This window comes from Choristoneura fumiferana, chromosome 17 (assembly GCF_025370935.1).
Source record: "Choristoneura fumiferana chromosome 17, NRCan_CFum_1, whole genome shotgun sequence".
Lineage (NCBI taxonomy): Eukaryota > Metazoa > Arthropoda > Insecta > Lepidoptera > Tortricidae > Choristoneura > Choristoneura fumiferana.
In genome coordinates this window covers 15,195,883-15,223,213 of record NC_133488.1, presented here as the reverse complement: position 1 = coordinate 15,223,213, position 27,331 = coordinate 15,195,883, and the positions used below count along the sequence as shown (strand labels likewise).

The 27,331-nt window shown below is 37.1% G+C and overlaps 2 protein-coding genes across 3 annotated transcripts; one reads left to right on the top strand and one right to left on the bottom strand.

Annotated features, from left to right (window-relative positions):
• Positions 1 to 221: 221 nt before the first annotated feature.
• On the bottom strand, positions 222 to 16,255 carry Ppat-Dpck (Bifunctional Phosphopantetheine adenylyltransferase - Dephospho-CoA kinase). Of its 2 annotated transcripts, none has more exons than XM_074099744.1 (10): positions 16,060 to 16,255; positions 15,540 to 15,712; positions 14,312 to 14,483; positions 13,412 to 13,588; positions 12,325 to 12,473; positions 9,997 to 10,194; positions 9,241 to 9,329; positions 8,284 to 8,449; positions 5,340 to 5,522; positions 222 to 3,702 (listed from the first exon to the last, which is right to left on the bottom strand). In XM_074099744.1, the coding sequence occupies exons 2-10, from the start codon at positions 15,702 to 15,704 to the stop codon at positions 3,505 to 3,507; spliced, it is 1,497 nt and encodes a 498-aa protein (XP_073955845.1). In that variant the 5' UTR covers positions 15,705 to 15,712; positions 16,060 to 16,255; the 3' UTR covers positions 222 to 3,504. The 2 variants fall into 2 exon arrangements, with proteins under 2 accessions (XP_073955845.1, XP_073955843.1); XM_074099742.1 differs by having other exon boundaries at positions 16,136 to 16,254.
• Positions 16,256 to 19,205: 2,950 nt separating this feature from the next.
• On the top strand, positions 19,206 to 26,353 carry LOC141436750 (dynein axonemal intermediate chain 2-like). Its single transcript, XM_074099784.1, has 7 exons — positions 19,206 to 19,497; positions 20,428 to 20,575; positions 20,662 to 21,396; positions 21,483 to 21,664; positions 21,964 to 22,096; positions 23,497 to 23,601; positions 25,073 to 26,353. Exons 1-7 carry the CDS (start codon positions 19,301 to 19,303, stop codon positions 25,268 to 25,270), a joined length of 1,698 nt encoding a protein of 565 aa, XP_073955885.1. The 5' UTR covers positions 19,206 to 19,300; the 3' UTR covers positions 25,271 to 26,353.
• The last annotated feature ends 978 nt before the right edge of the window (positions 26,354 to 27,331 follow it).

Below are 27,331 nucleotides of genomic sequence, written 5' to 3'. Positions count from 1 at the left end.
ATAAAGAAATAAATATAAGATATAATATCTGCATTATTTTATTTGCGACTCCTGCGACTTCTCTATGATTTTCGAGCATCAGGAGACGACTGACCATAGTCTATATAACGAAATAGAAATCCTTTCCAATCATTCTTATTTAACGACATAATAATTTTGTCAGCACTGTGCGATGATGCGTCGTTTATGGGTTATTAAGTTATTATGTTAATGACACAATATCATAGAAACATAATTTATTCAATTTTCATATCGTAATTGATTACAAATTACATCACATAGGTACATAATCTTATTGTAATGTAGTGGCTACCTACACTAAATATGCTTACCTAATTTATTTGTTTACATTGAAGCAATAATAAAATTCAAACAAAATAAATAATTTCGTATTTTACGGTATAGATAGAACCACTGTATAACATTTTAACATGTGTGTAGTGAGTGATTTGCAAACAGTTCGAGGTTTTTTCCGTTTGCATTTAACGAAATTCATAATTTCAATCTACATAGGTACATTAGTACGTATTCAACCAGTTTATAAATAAATACATTATAACAAACTGCATAATTTTCTCGAAACATAATGATCAGTTGACATGATAAGCAAATAGTAGATATAATAGTTACATGGAATAATATTTAAAACTTATAAGTAATATACATTTAGATAACTATCAAAAGCATAAAATTTAATAAATATAAAGTAAGAAATAGGTAACCATTTACTTTGTAATAAGGGGACTTGGGTGTTTTTGCGGGTATGAGTGAAATTAAAAAGATGAGAACATTATCATTTAAAGTAGGTAAACGACTGTGAGATCAAGTCGACGGAGCTCCTACTTAGCGTCACCAAGTACTTCGCACTTTAACACAATATTAATTCTAATTATTATGTAAAACTAGCGTTTACCCGCGGCTTCGCACGCGTAAATCATTACATACAGCAGTTGAATTGAAATTCCGGGATTTTATTAAATTCTCATGTGAATTCCCTAAAATTACATGGTGATTTTCATTGACGTTAAATTAAAACACCCATGCCAAATTTCATGACTCTAAGCCCAGCGGTTGTTATTTACAGATTTTATCCCTATCCCGTGGGAAAATCGGGATAAAAAGTATCCTATGTTTTAATCCAGGTTATAAACTAACTTTTTGCCAAATTTCATCTAAATCCATCCAGCCGTTTCAGCGTGAAGAAGTAACAAACATACTCACTCATTATGAAAAAAAATATTGCTTCAAGTTGCGATTTTGTAATGTGATAAAACATTTCCAATATTTGCAAAATTTAAATCACTCTAAAACAAAAGGAGAACGGTCAGGGTCTAGTTTAGATATGAAAAACTATTGTATTGTATACCCTACCAGGGTATTATGACAAGATTCTTAGCTTATGTTATTTTTTTTTCATATTATGCCAAATACATAAACATATCTGCACCACGCATTGCATTGCTTCAAATTTTAATAAAGATGCTATAACAAGTACACCGTTAAATACTCAACCACTAAAATTTTATAATAAAAACTAGTCCTATTTTGTTTACTTACAGGTACCTCCACCACGCATGATGTTGATAAAATGATTAAAAGCCTGTATATGTCGTTGAACTCTAAAGCAACTTTGGCAAGAGAGCTGAAAGCAGTCTGACAATAAAAAGAGAATGCTGGTAACACAGTAACTGTCAAATTATTGACGAAAATAGCTTAATGGGCTATGTGGACATGGGGGAGGGGGGTGAAGGAGGATGGAGGCTCAAGATAGATTCATCAGAACGCGCGCGTTTTTACGTATTTTCTTCATATTACTTAATCAAATACATATTTTAAAAAATTAACGTGTATGCGCGATAGAAAACATGTAATTTATTGAATCAGGCGTAACTTTGCGGTGGTCCATATCAATGAACTAAAAGATATTTTTCATCACACTTGCTCGTAAACAGGGTCGTAACATGCAGGCTACCTTGCTTGCAACTCCCCAAATAAAACCCTCGACCTTAATGTGCTTGTCATGAAGCCCGTGGTCGGTAAACGAGTTATTGCGCGTACTATTTTTCTTGTTATGAAGCCCGTGGTCGGTAAATGAGTCCGTGCCCGTACTGATGGTGCTGCGTCTTGCGCGCTGCTGCAGGACCACATGCACACGCACGTTGCGGCGCATGCTGCGGGAGGGGGAGGGCAGCGCTGCCAAGAGCGCAGCCCAAGGCATCGCCAATATTTGGAACAATTATATTTTTTCTTTTAGAAATAAAAAAAATACTCGCAAATGTGATAAAAAACATTGTATGTCGCACGGGCGGTACTAGAATTACGAATATCGACTCATTAAAGCCCTCAGTCTTCGACTTCGGGCTTCTAATAGACTCTCGTTCGTAATTCCTTATTTACCGCCCCTAAGACACAATGTACTATTAAAAACTCATGACCTGCCGTGCAATATTTACGCTGCACTAATGTTTATTTAGTTTTTTAGAGAAGACTTTGTTTTTTTTTCTATCGAACAAACTATAAGTAATTGTGTTTCTACAGTGTACGATTCATAGAGTGAATCCTCAATCAAATATCTTACAATATGAGTTTCAAAACTAACAGCCTTATTCATAAAAAGTTAGAGCCTCCTTGAAGGCTCTTTGAAGGCCCGATGCTAAAAAACATGATTCATAAACGTCTGTTAGCGCTAATCAGTCGATCAAGGCTCTGCTAAAGTTAGAGGACCGTAGACCCTCCTTTATCTCTCTGCTAAGTCACAAAATGGCCGCCACAAGTTTGAACAGCTGACTTTGATTAGAGCAAAAAACCATAGGTACCGAAGATATTTATAGTGAAGGCAGGGCTACGCAGATTAAAAAAAAAACAGGAAAAGTTATTTTCAGGAATTTGTATTTAAAAATCCTCTAAATTAGCAACAATAACTTAACAATTAATATGAAAAAAAAAATAAGGATGATTAACATAATTATGGCTTTTTCCACAACATAAACATGCGGATCGCAAATGGCGGGAAAACAAACATCTCGCTTTTTATTTATTTTTTTCTGGTAATTTGCTGTCACTGCTGTCAATTTTTTTTTTAATTATCGATTAGGCCATTTTTTTGTCTTTGATTTGTCAAGGTGGCCTACATAACGCGTCTAATCCGTCTATCAGCAGCTCAACAACTAGCAGACTGCTAGCAAGCGTTTATGAATCATACTTCTTGACAACCGTCTAACAAGCTTAATCAGTCTGCTAAGTAACAGACCGATCAAACCTCAATTAAGGATTTTTTATGAATAAGGCTGTAAAGCTTTACCCTTCCTGTATAATTACTTCCCTTACTGTATAATTACTAGTTATACGGTAAGGGATTAAATGAATGCATTAAATGCGTAAAAGCTCGCAGCGCGCCCTTAAATACCTATACCTTAAATACCAACAGTTTTGTATAGTTTGACTTTCTATTTCGTTCGCTTTTTCTCTTGTATTACCAGACTGTGCCACTGTGGCAATAGTCAACTACTTTCTTCTATCAAGGAGCTCTTCCAGGTGTTGCCAAGCGCGGTCAATTTGAATTTGCGTAAATTCGTAGCTCCAATACGGACTGAAAACAATGTTGGCTAGTTCGATTTGTTCCAAATTTGACGGTTGGGATTCTATGCGTTGTCTCGCTTCTTCTTCGGTGAGCCCGTTGCGCTGTTGCAATCTTTTGATGGCCTGTAATGAATATATTTTGCACGTTTAGGCCTAGTGACAGAAATATCAAGATCTGTTAATCTCTTTCCTATGGATGGACCTCTTTGTCCAGTTTTACATCCAGAATGTCCCATATTGTTGAGGATTGGTATCAGGTGGGGCTAGTGTGCGGCTCTATAGCCTCGTAAGTCCTGACTTTTTTAACATGCATAGTTCTACAAGACCGAGCCGAGAATTCTAAGTTTTGTGACTTTGGAAATTACTCACATAAATTTAAAGTTCATATTTCATTTAATTTTACTAAGTACATCCAACATTCGGCAGTTATTCTTACAATTGATTTGTACTTTGTGAAGTACTCGAGAACTTACGAGGATAGATACATATAACATTATTTTTAACTGTACATTCACTAATTTTTTGAGCAATTAAATCAAGGCCCTTTGGTAATTGTAAATTTTTTAAGGTTGGAAATTCGTCAAATACGCGGAATTATGCAATGCGTGGCCATAAAGCGTTCTTTGATCGGCTAAAACCGATTCCGCGTCTATAGATTCAGGGAGACCCGCTTAGAGAAAATAAAGGTATATAGGTCTATGGAGACTTGCACTATCATTTATGACAAATCGTCGATGATACTGCAATGCCGCGTAACTATAATCCTTTACAAATAACTTGGGTACGGTGACACATGTCATTAAGCAATGAAAGGGTTGTGACAAAGTAAATAAGAATCGATTTTTTACGATTTTCGATTAAAAATGCTAAGGGTGTGTACCTAATCGATTTTATTAGTGATAGTTTACATTTTAACTAGTTTGCGTAGCAAGTGTTTTTGCTTGTCTATCGGGATCTTACAAACCATTTGGTCTTTTTTTGCACTATATCAAAAATAATAACGGTAAGAAAAATAACAAAACAGTTCAAAACATCAAGCAATACGAAACAAAGACGCATTCAAGGCTCTTCGCTTCGCTCTCGTACTAATTAACAGACGATTTGACAAGATTGTGGAATCGGTTCGGTCGATAAGCAAAGTCAAGTTCTATTGTAATTGAGTTCCGTTTTACGCGATGAAAGTTGACGAGATTAAAATTTATTTTATTAGTTTTATAACAAAATAATATATTTTTAAGTGATTTGTGTTTATTATTGGAGATATTGTTATTTTTTGAACTTTCGAGATTCAAGTAAGTATAATTTTTATAAAATATTGGCCTGAAACATTCATGGCGTGGAATGGAAAAAACCAAATGTCTCCTTACCCAAGCTATCCGAAAACAACAATGACTAATGCCGCGAAACCTATAAAAACAGCAAATTTGACATTTCGCGGCTGGCTACAAGCTGAATACAAGGACAACAGTTATATAATTATGATAAGACCAATGTATTTTTTACTGTATTCTGACAAATAAAGTTAATTTGAATTTTGAATTTTTGAATTTGGTATAAAAATTTAGATATTTTAATTTTAACGCACTCCTGAAAAACATGCCATTGTTGGTTACGCAGCGTTGCAGTATCGTCGACGAAATGACTTTTCAGACACTTTATAGTTAACTTTTTTAACCGGGGAAATATACATAGTTGCCTCGTACTCATTCTGTCAGGTATACTACTTTATATCCTGCCCCTGAGATGGACTGTCATCTTACCTCTTCCGGCGGTATGATGACTGACCACAGCTGGTGACACTGGGTGTACCACTTGGCTCGTACCATCACCGCGGCCTCCATTACGACCACCCTGTATCCCTCTCGACCAAGAGCCTGAGCCCGCCTCTGGGCCTCTTCTATCACTGCTGGCCATAGGAGATCGTTGAGTTGTTGTAATTTATTCTGTAATAAAATAAGGTCTTTGCTAAAGAATTATAACTCGAGTTTTTTTTGCTTACTTGATAAGTCAATCCGACAACTATACATAATCAAAATTCCATTAGCAAGATTGGAAACTGCTAACTTTTTTTATATGAGTAGTTAGATACGAATAGGTATCTATTGCAGGTTAAAAATCTTTAAAAATTGCGTTACTATTACTTGAACGCCCCCTAATATTATAAATCGTCATTAGGTACTTTGAAAAAATCTCGTATCTCAAATTAATACGTGAACAAAATTGATCCTTTAAATAATGTTCGCCAACCGATAGGGTCTTTTTCAACCTCGACATTAGCGGAATCATCGATAGTATCGATGGAGCTACAGTGGTGGCCACGTAATTAAGAACGATTTGAAGTTCCAGATTATTTTTAACTAAATAATGTCATGTGTAGTCGTGGGTCCTTCTTAGAAGTAACTAGTTACGTTATGAAATAGCCACATGAATAGAGCAAACGGGATTTAGAATAAAGAATAAAATTACTGTCATTTTTTTTTCAAATTTTGTTTTTATTCTCTTTAGTAACAAATTCAAATAGTAATGAAGCTGGACAAATAATTAAGAACGATTTATTGAACGGTTCGAAAGTTTTTTTATTTGAAACTTAGATTAACTAAATCACACTAACGTGAAGTTTGTACAGAAAAAAAAAAGCAATGTAATACATTTTAACTAAAATTAATAGTTAGTAGCATGTCCACGGCTTTTTATTACTGCCTTACACCGGCCAGGCATTGAATCTTATCAATTTTTGACATTTCGCAAGAGAGATAGAGTTCCATTCTTCTAAGAACACGTCATACAGTTCTCTTAAATTGCCACACTGTCGATTTGAAACTTTTTTCTTGACTTCGCACCAAAGATGCTCTATTGCTCTAAGATCGGGGCTGTTGGCTGGCCAATCTAAGACAGAAACTGATTGCGATGTGAGGAATTCCTTAACGGTAAGTATGCTTGGGATCATTGTCGTGCTGGAATGTCCAAATAACCGGAAGCACGCCTTCAGCATATGGTAACATTGTTTCTTCCAGTATGTTTTTGTATTGAAATTGATCCATGTTTCCTTCTATCAGCCTAACAGGTCCAACACCATGTCCAGAAAAACATCCCCAAATTTTTACATTTCCCCGCCATGCTTTAAAGTTACTTTTGTGTACTTTGGGTCGGATGCTTTATTTGGAGGCCGTTTTACATATCGTTTGCCATCAGAACATACCCTATTTATTTTTGTCTCGTCAGAAAAAAGAACGTTTTTCCACTGTCTGACTGTCCAGTTTTCATATCTTCTTGCAAATGCAATCCGGGCTTGCCTATGACACCGTTTCAACATAGGCACCTTCCTTGCTATCCTTCCGTGCAACTTTTCTTCCACCATACGCATTCGAATACTGCGTGCCGAGATTTCTGAAGGGTTGTTTTCGCCAAAATATTCTTTTCTCAACTCATTAGACCCTTTAAAAGAATTTTGTTTTGCCAAACGAACGATATTTCGATCATCTCGACGAGATGACTTTCTTTGTCTAGGTACACGCGGAACATTTGAAGTAGTTTGATACGTAGCAAAATGCTTTATGGCGTGGAAAACCATAGTTTTTGAACATTGCAGATGATCGGCTATGTGTTTATACGACCAATTCTTGTCGCGAAGTTTTAGTATTACTTTTCTTGTAGATTTATCACAACTTTTATTTTCCCCCGTTGTTTTTATATGAAGCAATCGCCTTTAAGACTTTTACGGCACTAAATGGCGCCAAAATTATTCAAATAATTACTTAAAACCACAAAGCGGCGGTCCGTTCTCTATTTAAATTTGAATAAAAAATAAACTATTCAGCGTTCTTAATTATATGACCAGCCAGTAAGTAGTAATACTAGGTTTAGATGTAATATATAAAGTTTATCTATTTATTTTTTAGCCAATTATATGTATAAATGAATTTACCGCTAGTAAGGAAAAGTTTTACGATACCGAGAGAAGTACAAAAATATACATACAGTTAGTAACACTTGTCAGTTTGAAAAAATCTTCTCTATAAAAAGTCGTTCTTAATTATATGACCACAACTGTACATATATTTTTTATAAATTTAATTGAAAAAATGTTCATAAAATTCAATTCAATTAAGTAGTAAAGAAATGCGAAAGTAACTATGTCTATCTGTAACCTCTTCACGCTCAAACTGCTGACCTAATTTAGATGAAATTTGGTATGGAAATAGTTTGAGTCTGATCACCAGAACTTTACTGCCAGATTATTGTACTGTTGCCGGATTTACACAAGTATACTTACTTAACAATATTCAGCTCAATCAGAATACCAGGAAGGGGTCGAAAAATTATTTGCAAATTTCCAGGATATAATTACATAAAATACGTAGACACACACATGAAATTAAATAAAAGCTTGTAAAACGCCATGGGGCCGACCCAAGGGTACTCTACCCTAATGGTAATATGGATGGGGCGGCAAGTCATTGCACTATTTTATTACGTAATTTAACCCTTTTCCAGGCCCCGCGAATTTAGATACCTTTACTTTATTTATTTACCTTTGAGGGATTAATTTAAAAACGCATAATTTTTTTAACAACTTCAAGTGATTTGTATCATATTGTGAATTTAGTAAGGTCGAATATTTGTACACATTTATGTAGTCGCTATATGCACTATGCCTGGAAAAGGGTTAATAGATCAAGTTAAACAAGCAAAAAACATTCTCACCTTGTCACTAAAGACTATTTGCCCCAGTGTTTTCCGGTCGACCTCGCCATTTTCCTGGATGATGTTCTTTCCAAAGGTTTCAGCCAACGTGTGGTTGAGCGGCAGCCCTGGCTTGTACAAGTCATGAGCTATGAAGTCACAGTTCACTATTGCTGCGCCTTTTGCTCTGGAACAATAGCTTGATATGTAGTGTTTGACGTGCAAAGTACAAGCTGCGAACACAGTTACTGATGAAATGATGCTTTAAGTGGCGAGGCGAAACGTTTAGAATTAGTAAAAAAATATCACGGGACAAAGTTAGCAAAGCTATAGGTGGTGCTAGGCAACGGATAAACATACTTAAATAGATAAGTATGTACATACTTAAATACATATTAAACATCAAATACTCGAAAACAAACATTTGTATTTTTGAGGACCAGGGATCGAAGGGACCTCAAGCTTTGTAGTCAGATTCTCTAACCACTGGACTATACGGTCGTCTATAGCATGGCGAGTAGTGGATATTCTCGATTGACATATGAGTCGCCCGACTCGTATCTTTACAAGCCTCGTGATGCCCAACTTGGAAACTACCTCCAGCAATTTCCAACTTTCCAGGTCTCGGCAGTAATGTACTATTATCATATGTACCATCGTTCATAGGATTATGTTATACTATCAGTAACAACGAGAGTTTTCACAGAGGCGAAATATCGCTAGATGGCGTTAGTATCGTGAGGTCCGTTTGACGTTTGCTGGTGATTGGTTAAATAACTAAATGCCGAGCCAATCGCAAGCAAACGACAAACGGACCTCACGATTCTTACGCCATCTAGCGATATTTCGCCTCTGTGAAAGCCTTCATTCAGAAACTTGTGACACTAAACGTGTTCTGTGTGCTACTATCCGGCCAACTAATTAAACTCCATGTCTCCATCGTTAAATAGTAGAAAAGGAAGAAAATGTGATAAGTACCTCAGTTTCTCTGCAATATTGCTTTTACCACTGGCAATGCCACCAGCTAATCCGATTATGTACGGCCAAGCAGGAATATTGGGATTTTCCTGTAAATAAAAAAAACTGTGATTGATAAACCTAATATCGTGGCTGCTTTGAAAAAAATCACGTATCTGAAATCAATAAGTCATCAAAATTGAACCTTAAAATAATGTACATTAAGTTCACTCAAACAATCATCGATTTTGCGGTACGAGTTTTTTCAAAGTAGCGACGATATCTAATATATACCTAGGTAATCTAGATTTTTTTTACCTAACAACGGCACCATATATTTTTTCAAATAACTAATTGAGCCAATCGCAAGCAAGATTGTAACAAAACAGACCTCAAGATACTAACGCCATCTAGTATTTCGTCTGACCAGACACCCTCCGTGGGTAGGTACCTTATTATCTTATTTATCTTTAGAACGCGCGGAATTAAAAAAAAAACCTGCATACCAGCCATTTTGATTCAAATAAATTTTCTCTCTACACACCTGTTTTGAACATAAAACTACCATGAGACTCACTTATATTAAATTATAAACTCGAAACTCGATTAAAGCTAAACTTAAGCGAGCTAAACTCGATTTAAGACGTGAGTTATCCGGGTCAACATAATTTAATACACACCTGTTCTCTGTATTACTTACTGTTTGTGGTGTATAGTACAATAAAGACTCATTGTACTGTATTGATCTGGGCCGAAGCATATGAAAGGTTAACTTACCACAGGTGGCCTAAGCACAGTGCCCAACAGCCGCATCCTGTGGTTACTGGAGCTGACTTTCTCCTCTTCCTCATTTGTCTGCCTGTTGTCCGCAGCCAAGCCGATAACATAAGTGTCCAGGAGTGGCAGACCAGATTGCTGCCGCTTCTCGTTAATCTTATCCGCGCCGCGGCGAGTCTCTTCGCTGACTACTATCATCTGGGTAAGAAGAGAAATACATTTTAAGTAGTGCTTAAGTTATGGATGTAATTCAATATAGATAAAAGCGTATGTTTTAGTTTTCTCCAAGTGTGCCAAACAAAAAGAAACAAAATCAAATCTTTTATTTTTATAATATTACTTTACATTTAGATGTCGAAGGGAAGGGAATCGTCGGCCTAAATCGCAAACCTCGTAACTCAATCTGACCAAATTTTACAGGAGACACAAAAAACTTCACTACCAAAAATTTTGCATGAAGACTTGCTAAGTTTTTTTTTACATAATGTTAAGTTAAATTTAGCCGTCAGATTGTTAAGACCTATTTTTTTTTAAATCACCTGAACCTGGAAATTTTGGAGTTAAGAGTTTTTCTTGAAAATTTTATAAAGCAAATCGGGAGTTAAGAGTTTTGCTATAAAAAATAGAGGTAATCTTTTGATCTGAACAAGGTAATAATTTACATGATTAAGTACATAGGTTTGGCCCAGGTGAAGATAATGAAGCATGATTATTTTTGGCTGAATTAATTTGATGCAAACTAGCGGGCGACACAATGTTCATGCTGTAAGGCTGTTGACATTTTTCTTGTTCAGGAAAGCTCTGAGAACTGCTGGTTTATGACGTGATAAGTGGATTTCGTGACACACAAATTTCATGTTGCACAGTTGGTGAGGTAATAGGGGATTTGAGGACCTGGTCAGATCAAGGCGTCCCGACTCCGGTGGCTCGAGCACGTAGAAAGGTTGGGAGAGGGTCGAGCCGTGAAGAGAGCGCACTTGGGATGACCGAGAGGCCGGTTGGTCGTCTCAGGTACCGCTGGAGGGACGAGGTCCTGAAAGACCTTTTGGACCTCAGGGTCGAATACTTGCAAGAGCTGACTCAATACCGCAAACCGTGGCGTAATCTGGTGTTGGAGGCCAAGACTCACTTTGGGTCACAGCGCCCTGGTAGTAGTAGTAGTAATAGTAGTTAGTGAGATACAAGGTGGTGTAGGGTTCTGCGCTCTAAAACAAATCTCTCGTTGAGATCAATTAAATAGTGCTCTTCCTGAACTAAAATTAAAGATCCATCGTATTGATTTACATCTAAATTGTAACATGCATACGTTTTTTCCTATTTTTGAAAAAATATTTTCTGCAGTCTTACTTCCCTTTGTTGATTCATTTTAGTATCCGCCTACAGAACAAAACAATGTGATAAGTAAAAAACCTTAAGTAAAGCAGCTGGGACGAGTTCGATTACATCCCACTATAATAATTTAAATGCGAAAGTTTGTAAGTCTGTTTGTTTGTTACTTCGCTTCATGACGTCTAAACCGCTGAACCGATTTAGATGAAATTCGGTATACAGATAGTTTGAGTCTCGGGGAAGGACATAGGATAGTTTTTATCCCGGAACATTTCATAGTTCCAGCGGATAGTGAAAACTAAATGCTACGTGGACGGAGTCGGGGGTAACAGGCTAGTAGGTAGGTACATAAATTAAAATACATAAATTATAATAACAAACAAAACAAATGCCTATTCGAACAATCACAACTACGTACTAGATTAAATAATTTGCGTAGAAAACCACGTAACTTATCTTCACGCGTAAAGATACACGCGAAGCAAACCTCGTATGTCCACGGCACGCAAACAAACTACATTTTCAATAGTCTAATGTGTTTATATATGATAAATATCTATCAAGAATACACAATCAGTTTATATTGCAGAACCTTATTACACACCTGTTAGTCTGCACCCGTTTTCTTCTTAAATCTTTACGCAAAACTGACGTGCAGTCACACCGCCATCGCAAACTGTAGGTACTGAAGGGAGTGGCGGGGGGAGATACGTGGTATATCTTTTACAAAAATGGCGGTCGGGAGTTGCGAGGTTTTCTATTTTGCTTTTTAAACTTAAACGGTTTACTCTTGGTATTTAAGAGTTTTGCCGTTAGATGCGTTCAGAATAGTACTATCTAAAAGTGTCAAAACATAATTTTCAAAAAAAATGGAGTTACGAGGTATGCGATTTAGGCCGACGGAATGTGTTTTTAACAATCCATGTACGCATTTATCCCAGAAAAGTATAAAAGTTTCGCATTTGAAGCAAAACTTCAGGTCAACAAATTATTAATTACCTCAAACCTAGGATCATCTTTGGTTGGCCCATATAAGTCTTGAATAGGTAGAACAATGTATTCAAGGTCTGGATTGATATCCGTAAGAAAGTCTTTAACTGCTTTTATTCTCTTTTCAACAGGCTCTATTAGTTCCCACAACTTCTTGGCTGTAAAAAAAAAAAGGTTAAAAAACAATTTCTCTGCTTGAAGTCGGGTAAAAAATAGAATGTGTGAAGAAAAACGAATCACGTAGAGGTTGACAGTAAAAAAGTTGAAAATGCATGAAAAAGTGACTAGTCTAGAGATTTTGATGAAAAAAATTATATTCAAGCCTTTTACGTCATTTCTTTGCCGCCAAATTACGACAGTCCTGTCGGTTACTGGTTGTTCCACAATCCAGCAGGGCTACTACGAAACTCGAAACTCGAAGTTCGTGTCGTGCGGCCCCTCTCGCTCTCGTATTAAATAGTATAAGTGTCAGAGGGACCGGACGACACTAATTTCGAGTTTCGTAGTACTCTGAACCCTTTATTCTGCCCTGCAGAATAAAAAACATAAAAAAAAAGAATTTGATTTGTGTCTTTGACTCGATCGTTTTGACAGGTGACACTCTTTCTTTACCGGCTCGGATAATACCGACCCTGTTTTTCATCTACACACCCATAGAAGCTCATGTCAGTTTTCTATGGGCGTGTACATGAAAAACAGGGTCGGTATTTCCATGTCAGTATTATTCGGCCCGGTAAAGAGTGTCACCTGTCAAAACGATCGAGTCAAAGACACATAAATTATTTTTTGATGTTTTTGATTCTGGACTATGGAACAACCCATACGTAACTGACCGGACTGTCGTATAATTTGGCGATAAAATAAACTCTTTCATTATTTTAAATTAAAGGATGCTACTTCAAAATCTGATATTTTTTTCTGTTAATTAGAAAGGTTATTCCTATCGATAACAAAAGTTTCAAGCGTTTCTAAAATTTTCATCCATTCCCCATTGGCAAATGAAACATTTGGCAAACAATAATTGTGTGAAAAGGCAGTACCTGTCAAGCCTATATGAAATTAATTTCTTAAGGTTGCAAGAACACACAATTCTTACACTTAATCATATTGACATCCGTGACTCCCACCGTGACATGCTTGGAAGAGCGCAGAGCTGCCTGCGTCAGTAGTATTTTGTGGCCGTTGTGGAGGCGGTCGAAAGTACCTCCGAGAGCCACATAACCGTATTTCTTTACAGGTTCTTGTGGTATATTTTCTAAGGAAATATCTTGTTCTGAAAAAAAAAAATCTTTTATTTGCTATTTGCATTGTTTTACAACATGACATGAATAATGTCAAATCAAACTAACTGACACAACCAAGTCCTTAGACACTTTATAAAGTATAAATCAACTGTAAAAATGACTGTCAAACGTACTATACAAGGTGTTAATTAAATAACCGAAAACCTCAGACACCCCAAAATATTTTTTTCATTTTTAGTTTGTTGAATTCATTTATTTTTGAATATCTTCATTATTTTAAAAGATACTCGTGTATTTTGCTAAGTCAGTAATTCTACTTCATTTCTAACTCTATACTCATAATATGTATTTGTCAGTTGCGCTTTGATGTTTTTAGAAGAAAATCATACATTGCCAGCAAAACGGTCAGTATTAAATTATCGAAAAAGTGTGCAACCTCGCTAAAATATTTAATTGGTACCTGTTGCAGTTGTAACTTTTAGACTGGGCACAATAAAAAAGGGGTTTAAAACACAAACACAACCTGATTTAAAACATAGTGTAATCGATTCAACTCTTGATTCTGAGCAAACTACTTTCTGGTTTTCAGTTATTTAATAAACACCTTGTATATGTGGTTCAAATGCAAACTTGTAACTTATTGAGATACAAAATCACAATACTGGGAAATTACAACTCGGTCTGAAGATATTTGTATGTTATTGTACCTCTCTGTCTCTCTATTACAAAAATAATGACTGCTGCTTACTTACCAATACTTTGTAACTGGTAGCCACTTTTAACAGACTCCACAGATTGCTTCAGCCTGTCTATGTCTGATGCTAGCTCATTGTCATAAAGCACAAGGTCTATAGGGTGATTCGTTTTAATTTTTTTTACTGGTTCATCGGGCCTGATTATCAATCTTACATCAAGATTTGATGTCTGTCAACAAAACAAATAAATGTCATCAGCATCAGGTAGCAAACAAACAATAATAGCATTTAACTCTGCCATAAGGAATATCAGAATGAACAGTTTCTTGTTTTCTTGTTTACATAGATTTAATATCTTACCAATCTACGGCAATGCAAGAGAATTGCAATTAATCAGTATTAAGAGAATTGCCACCAGATACAAGACATAATTGTGTATGTAATATAATATCTTACATATTGTGGACCTATATAAATAGTTACACCCTTAAATGAAAAGATTAAAGCTTATATTTCTTAAGCTTTAGGGGCTGTTTCACCATCCATTGATTAGTGTTAACTGATGGTTAAATGTGATGCCGTCTCCGTCTATTTGAACAGAACAAATAGAGATGGCATCACATTTAACCGTCAGTTAACACTAATCAAAGGGGGGGGGGGTTGGTCAACAAAAACTAGCTAACTTTACAGACTTTAAAACTTTTATCATAATCTCTATTAAATGGATGTTCAATGTTTGTCTTGTTTTTTGCAGTAGCATGATTCTTTAGTTATGGTTTTCAAGTCAGATCTATGAACAAATGTTTTAAAATTATTCTTTGTAAAGCAACATTTGAATCAATAAATGAATGTTTCACTATAGCATTTAGTTTCATAAGATAACTTTTTAATGTAGTAGGTACTTAAAGTTTCAAAGGTGTATGGATACACTGACAAGTACAAGTACAAGCTAAAGTGTGGGACTAACTTGATAACTTTTTTTTTTTTTTTTGTTCTACTGGATGGCAAGCGAGCAAGTGGGTCTCCTGATGGTAAGAGATCACCACCGCCCATAAACATCTGCAACACCAGGGGTATTGAACTGTAAATTATCCCATGATATTTATAATTTTGCTATTTTTTATTCAGTAAATTATTCCAAGGTTAATTATACTGTCATCTGGAAGAACAACTCTGGATGCATATCAAATATAGTGGCAGGAGCATGCTATTGACAGAGCAGAGTAGCAAAAAAAAAAGGGGAGGCCACTGTCCAAATTTTAAAAGTATAATAAATAGTACTCACCCTGGAATAAATATTTGATATCTGGCTACTAATAATAGGAAATGTGTTAGGTGAATTCTCATTAATTTTAATGTACAACACCTTCTGAACGAACTTTGACGCCTTTAAACAATAATTGTGAGCCTTTGCTGCGTTCGAAACAAACAGCAGACCATTATTCGCCATTTTAACATCTGTAAAAATAAACATATTTTACACATACATTTTATTTAAAGATAAATAGTTCTAGTAATTACACCTACCTGATTTTTATCAACCATCACTATGATAAAGGAAACAAGTAATGAAACCAACAGCGCCCCAATAGATAGACCGAAAGGTCTACAGTACATATTCTAATGTTGGTACAGTTAAAGTCCAAAGGTTATTTTATTCAAAGAGATGTTCCTACGCCACCGAAAGCACAACTAACATAAATTACTGATACATTTTATGGTGCTGTTTATCACTATACTCTTATAATTGCGGCGAATGTAAATTATTAATTGTTCTAAGATACATAACTTTGTAATGAACTAACCACATAATCAATAGGCTGAGATAAAGGGGATTCATATGAACAGGAGTAATGTACCGCAAAAACATTTTGTACGTACATAATTATGTTTGTTAGTTCTTTTATTTCAATTTTAGCTCCTTATTTTATATTTGTAAGGTTATGTTAAGACAATTCGTTTCAGTTTACTGTCAAGTGTCATTGTGACAGACAGCTGACACTGACACCTCTAGAAACGGCAAAGAAATTGGTGTCAATGCCATAACATCCATTTTCATAAATGGCGTTAAAAACAGGTGATAGACAGACATCTGCAAAATCATTGGACTGATTTTTAGGGTTATCAAGGGCTTAGAAGTACTTATGCTTTGTTGGACTCTACTCATTATAGAGCGTGTTCAGATTATCCGATCCGATACTGGTATCGGACGCCGAAACGATATCGGGGCAAGTAAAATATATGAAATATGATCCGAAATCGAATCGGATAAGTAATCTGAAAGACAGGCACATATTTCATACATACCAATATCGGATCGGATCACGGTCGGATAATCTTAAAACGCTCTTACGATGCCTTTGAAAATGCAATACACAAAGATCGTTTTCACATTATCCGATCCGATATCGGTATCGGACGACGATGGACGACAACCAATAGCCGACACCATGTGCTGTTTTCACATATTTCCATCATATTTCCGTCAAAATCTTTCCGATACGGCCGGCTCAAAATGACTGCCACCGTTAGTACTTACTATTATATATTCTGTGCTGCCACGAAGCGTGACGAAGCCATAGTATAAGAAAATGTAGTGTAGTGTAGTGTAGTTCTTAGACTTTGACGAAGCTCTGCGCACACAGAGACAATATATAGATACACGCATAGCACACATACAAACATTATCGTCCGACAGCCCACGAGCCTCCGATGGTGCCACCAACATATCAGCTAAAAGGAAAGACAGATACATACAGTGGTGGCCACGTAATTAAGAACGATTTGAAGTTCCAGATTATTTTTAACTAAATCATGTCATGTGTAGTCGTGGGTCCTTCTTAGAAGTAACTAGTTACGTTATGAAATAGCCACATGAATAGAGCAAACGGGATTTAGAATAAAGAATAAAATTACTGTCATTTTACTCAAATTTTGTTTTTATTCTCTTTAGTAACAAATTCAAATAGTAATGAAGCTGGACAAATAATTAAGAACGATTTATTGAACGGTTCGAAAGTTTTTTTATTTGAAACTTAGATTAACTAAATCACACTAACGTGAAGTTTGTACAGAAAAAAAAAGCAATGTTATACATTTTAACTAAAATTAATAGTTAGTAGCATGTCCACGGCTTTTTATTACTGCCTTACACCGGCGAGGCATTGAATCTATCAATTTTTGACATTTCGCAAGAGAGATAGAGTTCCATTCTTCTAAGAATACGTCATACAGTTCTCTTAAATTGCCACACTGTCGATTTGAAACTTTTTTCTTGACTTCGCACCAAAGATGCTCTATTGCTCTAAGATCGGGGCTGTTGGCTGGCCAATCTAAGACAGAAACTGATTGCGATGTGAGGGATTCCTTAACTGTACGTGCAGTATGCTTGGGACCATTGTCGTGCTGGAATGTCCAAATAACCGTAAGCACGCCTTCAGCATATGGTAACATTGTTTCTTCCAGTATGTTTTTGTATTGAAATTGATCCATGTTTCCTTCTATCAGCCTAACAGGTCCAACACCATGTCCAGAAAAACATCCCCAAATTTTTACATTTCCCCCGCCATGCTTTAAAGTTACTTTTGTGTACTTTGGGTCGGATGCTTTATTTGGAGGCCGTTTTACATATCGTTTGCCATCAGAACATACCCTATTTATTTTTGTCTCGTCAGAAAAAAGAACGTTTTTCCACTGTCTGACTGTCCAGTTTTCATATCTTCTTGCAAATGCAATCCGGGCTTGCCTATGACACCGTTTCAACATAGGCACCTTCCTTGCTATCCTTCCGTGCAACTTTTCTTCCACCATACGCATTCGAATACTGCGTGCCGAGATTGCTGAAGGGTTGTTTTCGCCAAAATATTCTTTTCTCAACTCATTAGACCCTTTAAAAGAATTTTGTTTTGCCAAACGAACGATATTTCGATCATCTCGACGAGATGACTTTCTTTGTCTAGGTACACACGGAACATTTAATTTTGAAGTAGTTTGATACGTAGCAAAATGCTTTATGGCGTGGAAAACCATAGTTCTTGAACATTGCAGATGATCGGCTATGTGTTTATACGACCAATTCTTGTCGCGAAGTTTTAGTATTACTTTTCTTGTAGATTTATCACAACTTTTATTTTTCCTCGTTGTTTTTATATGAAGCAATCGCCTTTAAGACTTTTACGGCACTAAATGGCGCCAAAATTATTCAAATAATAACCTAAAACCACAAAGCGGCGGTCCGTTCTCTATTTAAATTTGAATAAAAAATAAACTATTCAGCGTTCTTAATTATATGACCAGCCAGTAAGTAGTAATACTAGGTTTAGATGTAATATATAAAGTTTATCTATTTATTTTTTAGCCAATTATATGTATAAATGAATTTACCGCTAGTAAGGAAAAGTTTTACGATACCGAGAGAAGTACAAAAATATACATACAGTTAGTAACACTTGTCAGTTTGAAAAAATCTTCTCTATAAAAAATCGTTCTTAATTATATGACCACAACTGTATTTCATACAATTTATTGCCCAGATTTCGTATCGTCGTCCGATACCGATATCGGATCGGATAATGTGAAAACGCTCAAAGGGTATGAAAAGTATGTAAAATTTTATAAGTAGCATTCAGTTCAGTCGTTGAGGAGTGAAAGAGGAACAAACAAAACTGACTTATAATCGTGAAGTGAACCGTTTAATTCTAAAGTTTTATAAACAAACAAACTCGTTGCGTTCTGACGGCAAAACATTGCAGTAATATTCCCTACCTATTATAATTTATAATAATAGCATCTAAGTAATATTAGTAAGGACATGAAACTTTGTAGGACTATAGACCAAAAAGTTTGAATTAAGTAGGGACATAAATAGTGTAGAATTAAAACTACTTACCAGAAACAAATTGTGAAGTTTCTTTTAAACTTTCTAAACTTCATATTTAAATTTAGAACAAACATTTCACAATTTAATGAGAAGTTTACTAAGTTATATTTTCAACTATAATATTATTAGTTATAGAATAACTCATAAGTAGATACTTTAGTTTCACAATGGCAACTGAATATGTGTACAACAAGCGACGTTGCGACTTCGGCCGACAGCCTATGTTTTGCGAGCACGGTCCTGAGATGTGCGATTCTATCGCGCCAAATCCCTTGGAATACAAGAGTTATATACTGCGGAACCCGGTGCATCAGCTTACTCAGCACACGCCAACCTTCTTTCACAATACCATCAACACCATACGGTTATTACCTACCTACCTGTTATTTATTATCCACTGTAATTTGTCGACATTATGCACTTTACACATCTACCGAGACCAAGAAATGATTTTTATTTTTTGGTAAGCTAAAAATTCGTCATCATCCCAGCCAATATACGCCCCACTTCTAGGCACAGGCCTCCTCTTAGAATGAGAGGGCTTAGGCCGTAATTCCAACGCGAGGTCAGTGCGATTTGAGCACACACAAAGTCCTCACGATATTTTCCTTCACCGTAAAGCTCGTGGTAAATTTTGAATGTAATTTCGCAAATGGATTTCTAAAGCTCAGAGATACGAGCCCGGGTTTGAAACCACGATACCCTGCTTCAGAGACCGTAGGTCAAAACTACTAGGCCACCAGTGGTGTTTGACGTCTCCTCTGTGTACCTAAATCCAGCCTTAACACAATCACTGCCACCGACGCATATATGCGTTTTCGGAACTTCACCCTGTGCCGCTGTCATAATCCATACTAATATTATAAATGCGAAAGTGTGTGTGTGTGTGTGTGTGTGTGTGTGTGTGTGTGTGTGTGTGTGTGCGTGTGTGTGTGTGTGTGTGTGTTTGTATGTATGTTTGTCCTTCTTTCGCGTCGAAACGGAGCTACGGATTGACGTGATTTTTGGACATCGAGAGAGTTTATCGGCCAGAGAGTGACATAGGCTACTTTTTATCCCAGAAAAATGCACAGTTCCCGAGGGAACAGTGCGCGATAACATAACCGAATTTCACGCGGGCAAAGCCGCGGGCAAAAGCTAGTTATTCATACATCTGGAACGCACATGTGCGTCGGTAGCACCTGTGGAAGTCAGGTGGCAGTGAATGCGTTAACAGGGATTGGGAATTAAGTAAAATAATAAATTTAACAAACACAGAGCTTTCGTTACACTTATTAAATACCTCTACCTACAGTGCTGAATACACGACAACGGGAGCTAACCACGCTGAGGGTGGTTGGCCTAAGGATGTCAACGTCGTAGACCCTGAAGCTACGCAGCGTTACCGCCGCAAAATCGAAAAGGATGACCCTTATGTCCACTGCGTTTTTGCTACAGCTTCAGTGAGTTTTGTTACCACACTATTTGCCTATCTAAGTATTTTGTATCTTATCCTTCAGTGGGAATCTTTAAATAACTCTGTACGCAGGAAATGGAACACTACGTGTTTCAGAATAATGCCATTGACATGTACCAAATATACTATTCAGAACTAAGCTCCATGCCTCCGTTGGAGCGAAACAGCATGCGTACCGTCAACGTCTATCGAGACCCGAAGGAAGGTCGACCCATTTCTTCTATATGCTGGGAGCCTGACGGGGGCCATCGATTCGCCGTGACCTACGTGAACGTAGATTATAACCGTATTCCACGCGCTTCCATCTTAGCCTACGTATGGGATGTTGAAAACTCGAATGAACCAGAGATTACAATAGATCCACCATGCCCAGTGCTAGACCTACAGTATAACCCACGGGACCATACTATGCTGACTGGCGGCTTGATGAATGGTCAAGTAGCAATATGGGACTTACGCCATGGCTCAACTCCAGTCCAGGTGTGTCCGCCGCACATCGCACACCGCGATCTTGTGCGTAGTGTACTCTTCATTGCTTCCAAATCAGGAATGGAGTTCTTCTCTGGCGGACCAGATGGCGTCTGCAAATGGTGGGATATCCGTAATATGTCTGAAACGACCGAGGAAATGATTATAGATGTGGTCAAATATTCATTCGATGTGCCGAGTATGCCAAAATCTTTTGGTATTACCGCGATGGAGTACGAAAGTACCATCCCGACACGCTATATGGTCGGAACTGAGAATGGAAAAATCTGCAGTGGTAACCGAAAAGGAAAAACTGCTCTAGAAAGGTTACCCGCTTCTGTAAGTACTTATAACTACATTGAACTACAGGTTTGCTTAATGAGTCTCGAGAAAGCAAGTTCTTAGTTAGGCCTGTGTATTTGCAGTACGACACGGTGCAACTTGGCCCAGTGTGGAGAGTGGAGCGCAATCCATACTTCTTGAAGAACTTCTTGTCAGTAGGCGATTGGAGGCTGCAGGTATGGAGTGAAGACTGTCGCGACTCTCCCATCTTGTGGTCGCCATGGCAACGGCATAAAGTCACTGACGCTAACTGGAGCCCCACAAGGTAGCTTGATTCTATTTTATGGGTTTCGGAGATGATCAAGTCAAGAGTATAGATTTTGCTGTTTACAACAAACATTGCGAATGATCAAATTGCTGACTCAACTAATTACCTACAATACAACAATCCAAATCACTCGTTCGATCGATCGTCTCCGAATAACTTTAAGCTTTTAAATCTGAGGTCACCATACCTATGAAGTGCAAGTGGCAAGATTGTTTTAATGTCGGACAGTTGCTATTTTAAATTGCATAAGTAACTGAGCTAGTGTATGGTAGTAAGTAAATTGTTGCTATTATCAGATGTTCTCTCCTGTTATCGACTTCCTGGAATGGCGTAGTCTCAGCGTGGGACTTACTACGGCGTCAGCACGTTCCCGTACTGACGATGCAAGTGTGCTACGATCCGCTGCTGAAACTTAAGTATCATGAACAGGTGAAAAAGTAGCAATAAGTATACCTTTATTAGTTTTTATAGAGCCGGTAACATTTCCAGAGTCCAAATAATCTTTCTTTTTGAATTAAGTTAACTTAACATTTGCCTTAGCACTTGCCAGAACTTTTAAACTGATTATTCTTGGGTTTTTGCAATGTTATTAATTATTACCTATGACACGATGCCGGCCGTTACCTACCTTGAGGTCGCCGCTAAAAGATTTTTTAATTCAAGTTATACTCGTAAGTACCTATAGGAAGGCATCAGATCAGAATACGATTGTCACTTATGCATAGGTTCTAGACGCCTTTGTAAAAAATGTGTAAGTATAATAAAACTTATTCTAAAATTCAACGTGCATGTGAAAACGCGTCACACAGAAACCTACCTAACCTACATCTTATGGAGGGGCTTTATTAAAACATTCACTGCCACCTGACTTCCACAGGTGCCACCGACGCACATACGCGTTCAAAATTTATGAATAATTATGACAGCGGCACTGGGCGAAGTTCCGGAAACGCATATATGCGTCGGTGGCAGTGAATGCCTTTAGTAGATTGATAACCAAGGGTGGAAAGTGACCCATTTCACCCGAGATATTTCTGGCGCTCGGACGAAGTGAGGGCGCCAATAGTTCGAGGGGAAATGGATAAATTTCACCCGAGTTAGACACTCTACTTTTCATTTCGACTGTGAGGAAAGTAAAATAGATACTACAAAAAAAATAGAATTATAATAAATTGAATTTACTTATATCCAACCTCCAACGGTACCTTTTCGACTGGCCACTTGCCGCGGCCGGCTATAAAAAAAATCGATTTGGTCACGACCAATGAGCTTATATACAAAACTTGAGGTTGATCGCCGAACGAAGAAGTTTGACCTTTATTACTTATTTATATATTGCATCTCTTTCTTTCACACTTTACGAATGACTTCCATCTCTTTCTTAACCTAACTAAAGAAAGAGATGGAATATGTTCGTGACGTAATAAAGATCAAATTTCTTATTTCAAACGGATGTTTGGCGTTACCTCCTTGGTTACGACGTGCATCTAGATGGCCATGCCGTAACGTGAAAAAAAAGTGTCATTGACGTAACTCAATATAACCTGTCCTCTCCCAGAGGCACAAACTTGTGCCCAAATTCCTTTGATAATACATCATTAAATGTCATCCTGGGAGATGACAGATTAATCTCCGACTCCGTGGCTAATTGAAAAATTAAAAAAAAAGGTTACTTTCCACCCTAGAGATGAAAACTCAATTTTCCACCCGGCTATATACCCATGAGAATTAAACTTTCCGAACAGGAGAGATGAAAAAGTATTTTGCTTATCTTTTCCAATGATAGCTGCTTTAGAAATAAGGATGTCTAAACTCTAGTTTGTTTATAGGGCTCCTTAGTTGCTCTTGGAAGCAGCAAGGGAAATATTTATATGGCGGAGGTGTCTCAATCTATGTCCCAGTCTGGAGAAAAAGACAAGGGGCTCATGCTAGCGGTCAGTTATTTTATCTTGCAGAAGATAATAATAGTTTTTGTCCCGGAGAATTGCATAGTTCCCACGGGATAGCGATAAACGCGGGTCGAGGTCGCGAGTAATCGTCACAACTTAAAAAAAATCTCGTGTTTAATCAATATGTCAACAAAATTGAACCTTGATATAATGACCATAAAGTTCACTCAGAAAATTATCTATTTTGAGGTACGAGTTTTTTTTTAAGTAGTGACGTTATAGTTTTTTAATTAGTTGTAGACAGCTATGAAGACATTTGCAACAAAGCTCCGTAAGGAGTAGTCAACTATTGGGTAAATGAACTAAAACAATTACTTTGCTCACCCGCGACTTTATGACAGCTACGTTTATGCAAGAAATGTGTGTTAATGACTGCATTACCTAATACACAATTCTTACAATGTGGAGGTGTAGGAACTGTCCTACACCTCCACATTGTAAGAATACACACAAAATCATCTATCACCTCACTACACTGACGCGTTTCGAACTTAACCAAAGCTCATCTGCAGAGCAACACAACCGTTAACAATGCTACCAGATATTAGACTAACCACTCTCATCTATGCGACTAACAAACCAAAACAAACGTTTTAATTTGTCTCTTTAACTCCCCAAGCACCCACTTTATTTTTCTCAAACAAACTACCCGCAAAAAATATTATTATTATTATTAACCTTAATTTCTTGCATAAACGTAGCTATCATAAGGTCGCGAGTGAGCAAAGTAATTGTTTCAGTTCATTAATATGGACCTCCGCAAAGTAACGCCTGATTCAGTCAATCAATTAACTATTGGGTACTTTCTTCGATCATGTTAATGAGTCACAAAAATGTCTGTCATTTCGGACAACGACATGACGGGCATTTTACGGTCTATTTATATGTCCAAAAAGTTCGTTCACAGTTCACAGTATAGGCTTTTGAAATGGTAGATGCAGTGCAGTAGCACTTGTTCGTCGTATTTCACTCAAAAAGTCTGTTGACCGTTAGGTATACATATATAATATTTAATTAAGTACATCACATAAAGCTCCCTTTAGTCTTAAGCAGTCGCTCATAGGTATGGGATGCTTATGAGTGTGACCATCTTCACCATAACTGATTAGATCACTGACTTAATCTCAGTGGTTTGGATGATCTACAATCAAGTGACTTTATCGTTATTGTGCAATAAGTTAAACTCTTATGCTTAAAACGGTGACGGTACGGAATCGCAGTGACGTGCCGTAAACGTCTCGACTTTTGGTGGAGAGCATGCGGTAAAGTCCTGACGTTTACGGCACGTCACTGCGATTTCGCAACGTTTGCGTATTTTAAGCAGCGGTGTGGAGTGCATGCAATAAAAACGGTGCGCATAGGTACGATGCGTCACTGCGATTCCGTACCGTCACCGTTTTTTAAGCACCGCTCCTTAACTTGGTGGTCCTTTCTGTAGTCTTATTTTTATGTATAGATCTTGGAGAGGGAAGGAAAACGAGAGAAGATTCTCGAGGCTCGTATGCGTGAGATCCGTCTGAAGATGCGGCAGGCGGAAGAGGGAAGTCCTCGTCACAGCATAGGAGAACCAGACCCGTCCTTGGGTGACCGCGACTTGATTGAAGCCACCCAAGAGTACAATCAAATAGTGAAGAAGGAGCTCGCAGCCATGTAGACCATGATTTAGACCTCCTTGATGTTGTATAGCCGAGAATTAGTTGTGCATATTTTTCAAAAGATTGAGTTGACCATATATGCTAGGAACGTTAGTAAGTTAAATGCTCACCCTCAAGTAGCATTTATTATCGCCTTCTCATTCTCAGCTGACATCATAACAAGCTGCAACAGAATTATACTGATAGCACAGAATAAGAACGTGCTGATAAGTAGGTTAATTGGAGTTGTAGAAACTTCCTATTTTAAAACTACTCCTAGTTTGTAAACAATTTTAATTTTTAAGATAGATATTTTAATATATTTAGATTTAACTATTTTAGCTTTATTGTAACCATTACTAAATTATGCTCGAATTATACTTGCCCTATTTCGATTTATAACAACTATGTCCTTAATTTACGGTCAATGTACGGCCAAACACTTTCAGTACAATTTCGGCATTTGTATAATACGGTATTTGACTATTTTGTATATAAATGAACTAAAAGAATTTCCTTGCTCACCCGCGACCTTACGATAGCTAAGCTTATGCAAAATATGCGTGTTCATGCAGTTCCTCCACCTCCACACTGTAAGAACACACACAAATCACATAAACCCATCTATCACCACCACCACACTACACTGACGCGTTTCGAACTCAACCAGAGCTCATCTTCAGCGCTCAGCAGCAGAGCTCAGCTTGAGTGAGGAAATTCTTTTAGTTCATTGATATGGACCTCCGCAAAGTAACGCCTGATTCAATAAATTATTTTGTATATGTTTTATAAATTAAAACTACACAATGCCTGTTATCGAATAGAAAAACAATTTTTAAGCTTCCTTTACAAATAACAAAGTTATAAAGACTTGAAATTCGGTATTTGACAACTCCTGATTTTGCCATGTCTTAATATTATTATGAAAATATAGATATACATATACCCCCTTATTCATAAACGACAATCAAACCTATTTTAGTTAAAATGCCGCTAAAATTCGTTTGTCCTTATCTGTCACTTCGACATTTGTATTTGTTAGAAAGGGACAAAGCATTTGTTAGTTAACATAGGCTTGTTAAGTTTTATGAATAAGGGGTTAGTGTTTAGCGAAGAGAAAATTTAAATCGGTTGAAAATTGGATTTATAGTGATTTTTTGAAAAATCTATATACCTGTCTCTTTCTCAAACGCTTTTCTCTATGCAGCAAGTATGGCGGTACTGGCGTGTGACGTCACATGCCAGTATGTCTTTCTCTGTCTAATCTAGAATTTCAAAACTTTATAAGTTTGTTATTTGTAAAGGTAGCTTAAAAATTGTTTTTCTATTCGATAACAGGCATTGTGTAGTTTTAATTTATAAAACATATACAAAATACTCAAATACCGTATTCAAGATTAGACAGAGAAAGACATCACACGCCAGTACCGCAGATACTTGCTGCATAGAGAACAGCGTTTGAGAAAGACACAGGTATATAGATTTTTCAAAAAATCACTATAAATCCAATTTTCAACCGATTTAAACATTCTCTTCGCTAAACACTATCTGTTTATCTATATTTTTATAATAATATTAAGATATGGCAAAATCAGGAGTTGTTAAATACCGTATTCCATATTCTTTAAAATACGTAGGCACTGGTACTAAATCATAAACTGTTTTTCGCGTTCGTAGACAGAGGCAGGTACGTTACCTTTCTTCCTTGTCCGCCATGGCGACGAAGCTCCGAAGAAAGGTGCCAACCGAGCATAATTGATAGCCAACTGGGTGTCTTGAATGTCCACTTTTTAGAAGACAGATTCAGTGACCATCAGAATGCCACAATGAACGACAGCTCGCCACTTGTGGGTACTTATCCACCGGTTGCCCGCAAATCTCACGATGTCGTTGGTCCATCTAGTCGGAAGCTTTCCAACGCTTCTTCTTCCGGTTCGCGGTCGCCCCTGGAGGACTTTTCTACCCCAACAACGTAGAAGAAGTACAGTCAGCCGCAGAAGTAGATAAGCAGTTGTGATGCTTAAATGATCTACACTAGACTCTCTACTCTAGCAGTAGAGTCGTGTGTAGATAATTTTGAG

Bases quoted from the DNA above. Each gene is read 5' to 3' on its own strand.
- Ppat-Dpck (XM_074099744.1), bottom strand. From the start codon at position 15,704: ATGGCGAATAATGGTCTGCTGTTTGTTTCGAACGCAGCAAAGGCTCAC. The intron at 14,484-15,539 runs GTGAGTACTATT...TTTTGTTGACAG, and splicing joins TATCAAATATTTATTCCAGG to ACATCAAATCTTGATGTAAG. The intron at 13,589-14,311 runs GTAAGTAAGCAG...TTTTTTTTTCAG, and splicing joins CTACCAGTTACAAAGTATTG to AACAAGATATTTCCTTAGAA.
- LOC141436750 (XM_074099784.1), top strand. From the start codon at position 19,301: ATGGCAACTGAATATGTGTACAACAAGCGACGTTGCGACTTCGGCCGA. The intron at 21,665-21,963 runs GTAGCTTGATTC...TGCTATTATCAG, and splicing joins GCTAACTGGAGCCCCACAAG to ATGTTCTCTCCTGTTATCGA. The intron at 23,602-25,072 runs GTCAGTTATTTT...TTTTATGTATAG, and splicing joins ACAAGGGGCTCATGCTAGCG to ATCTTGGAGAGGGAAGGAAA.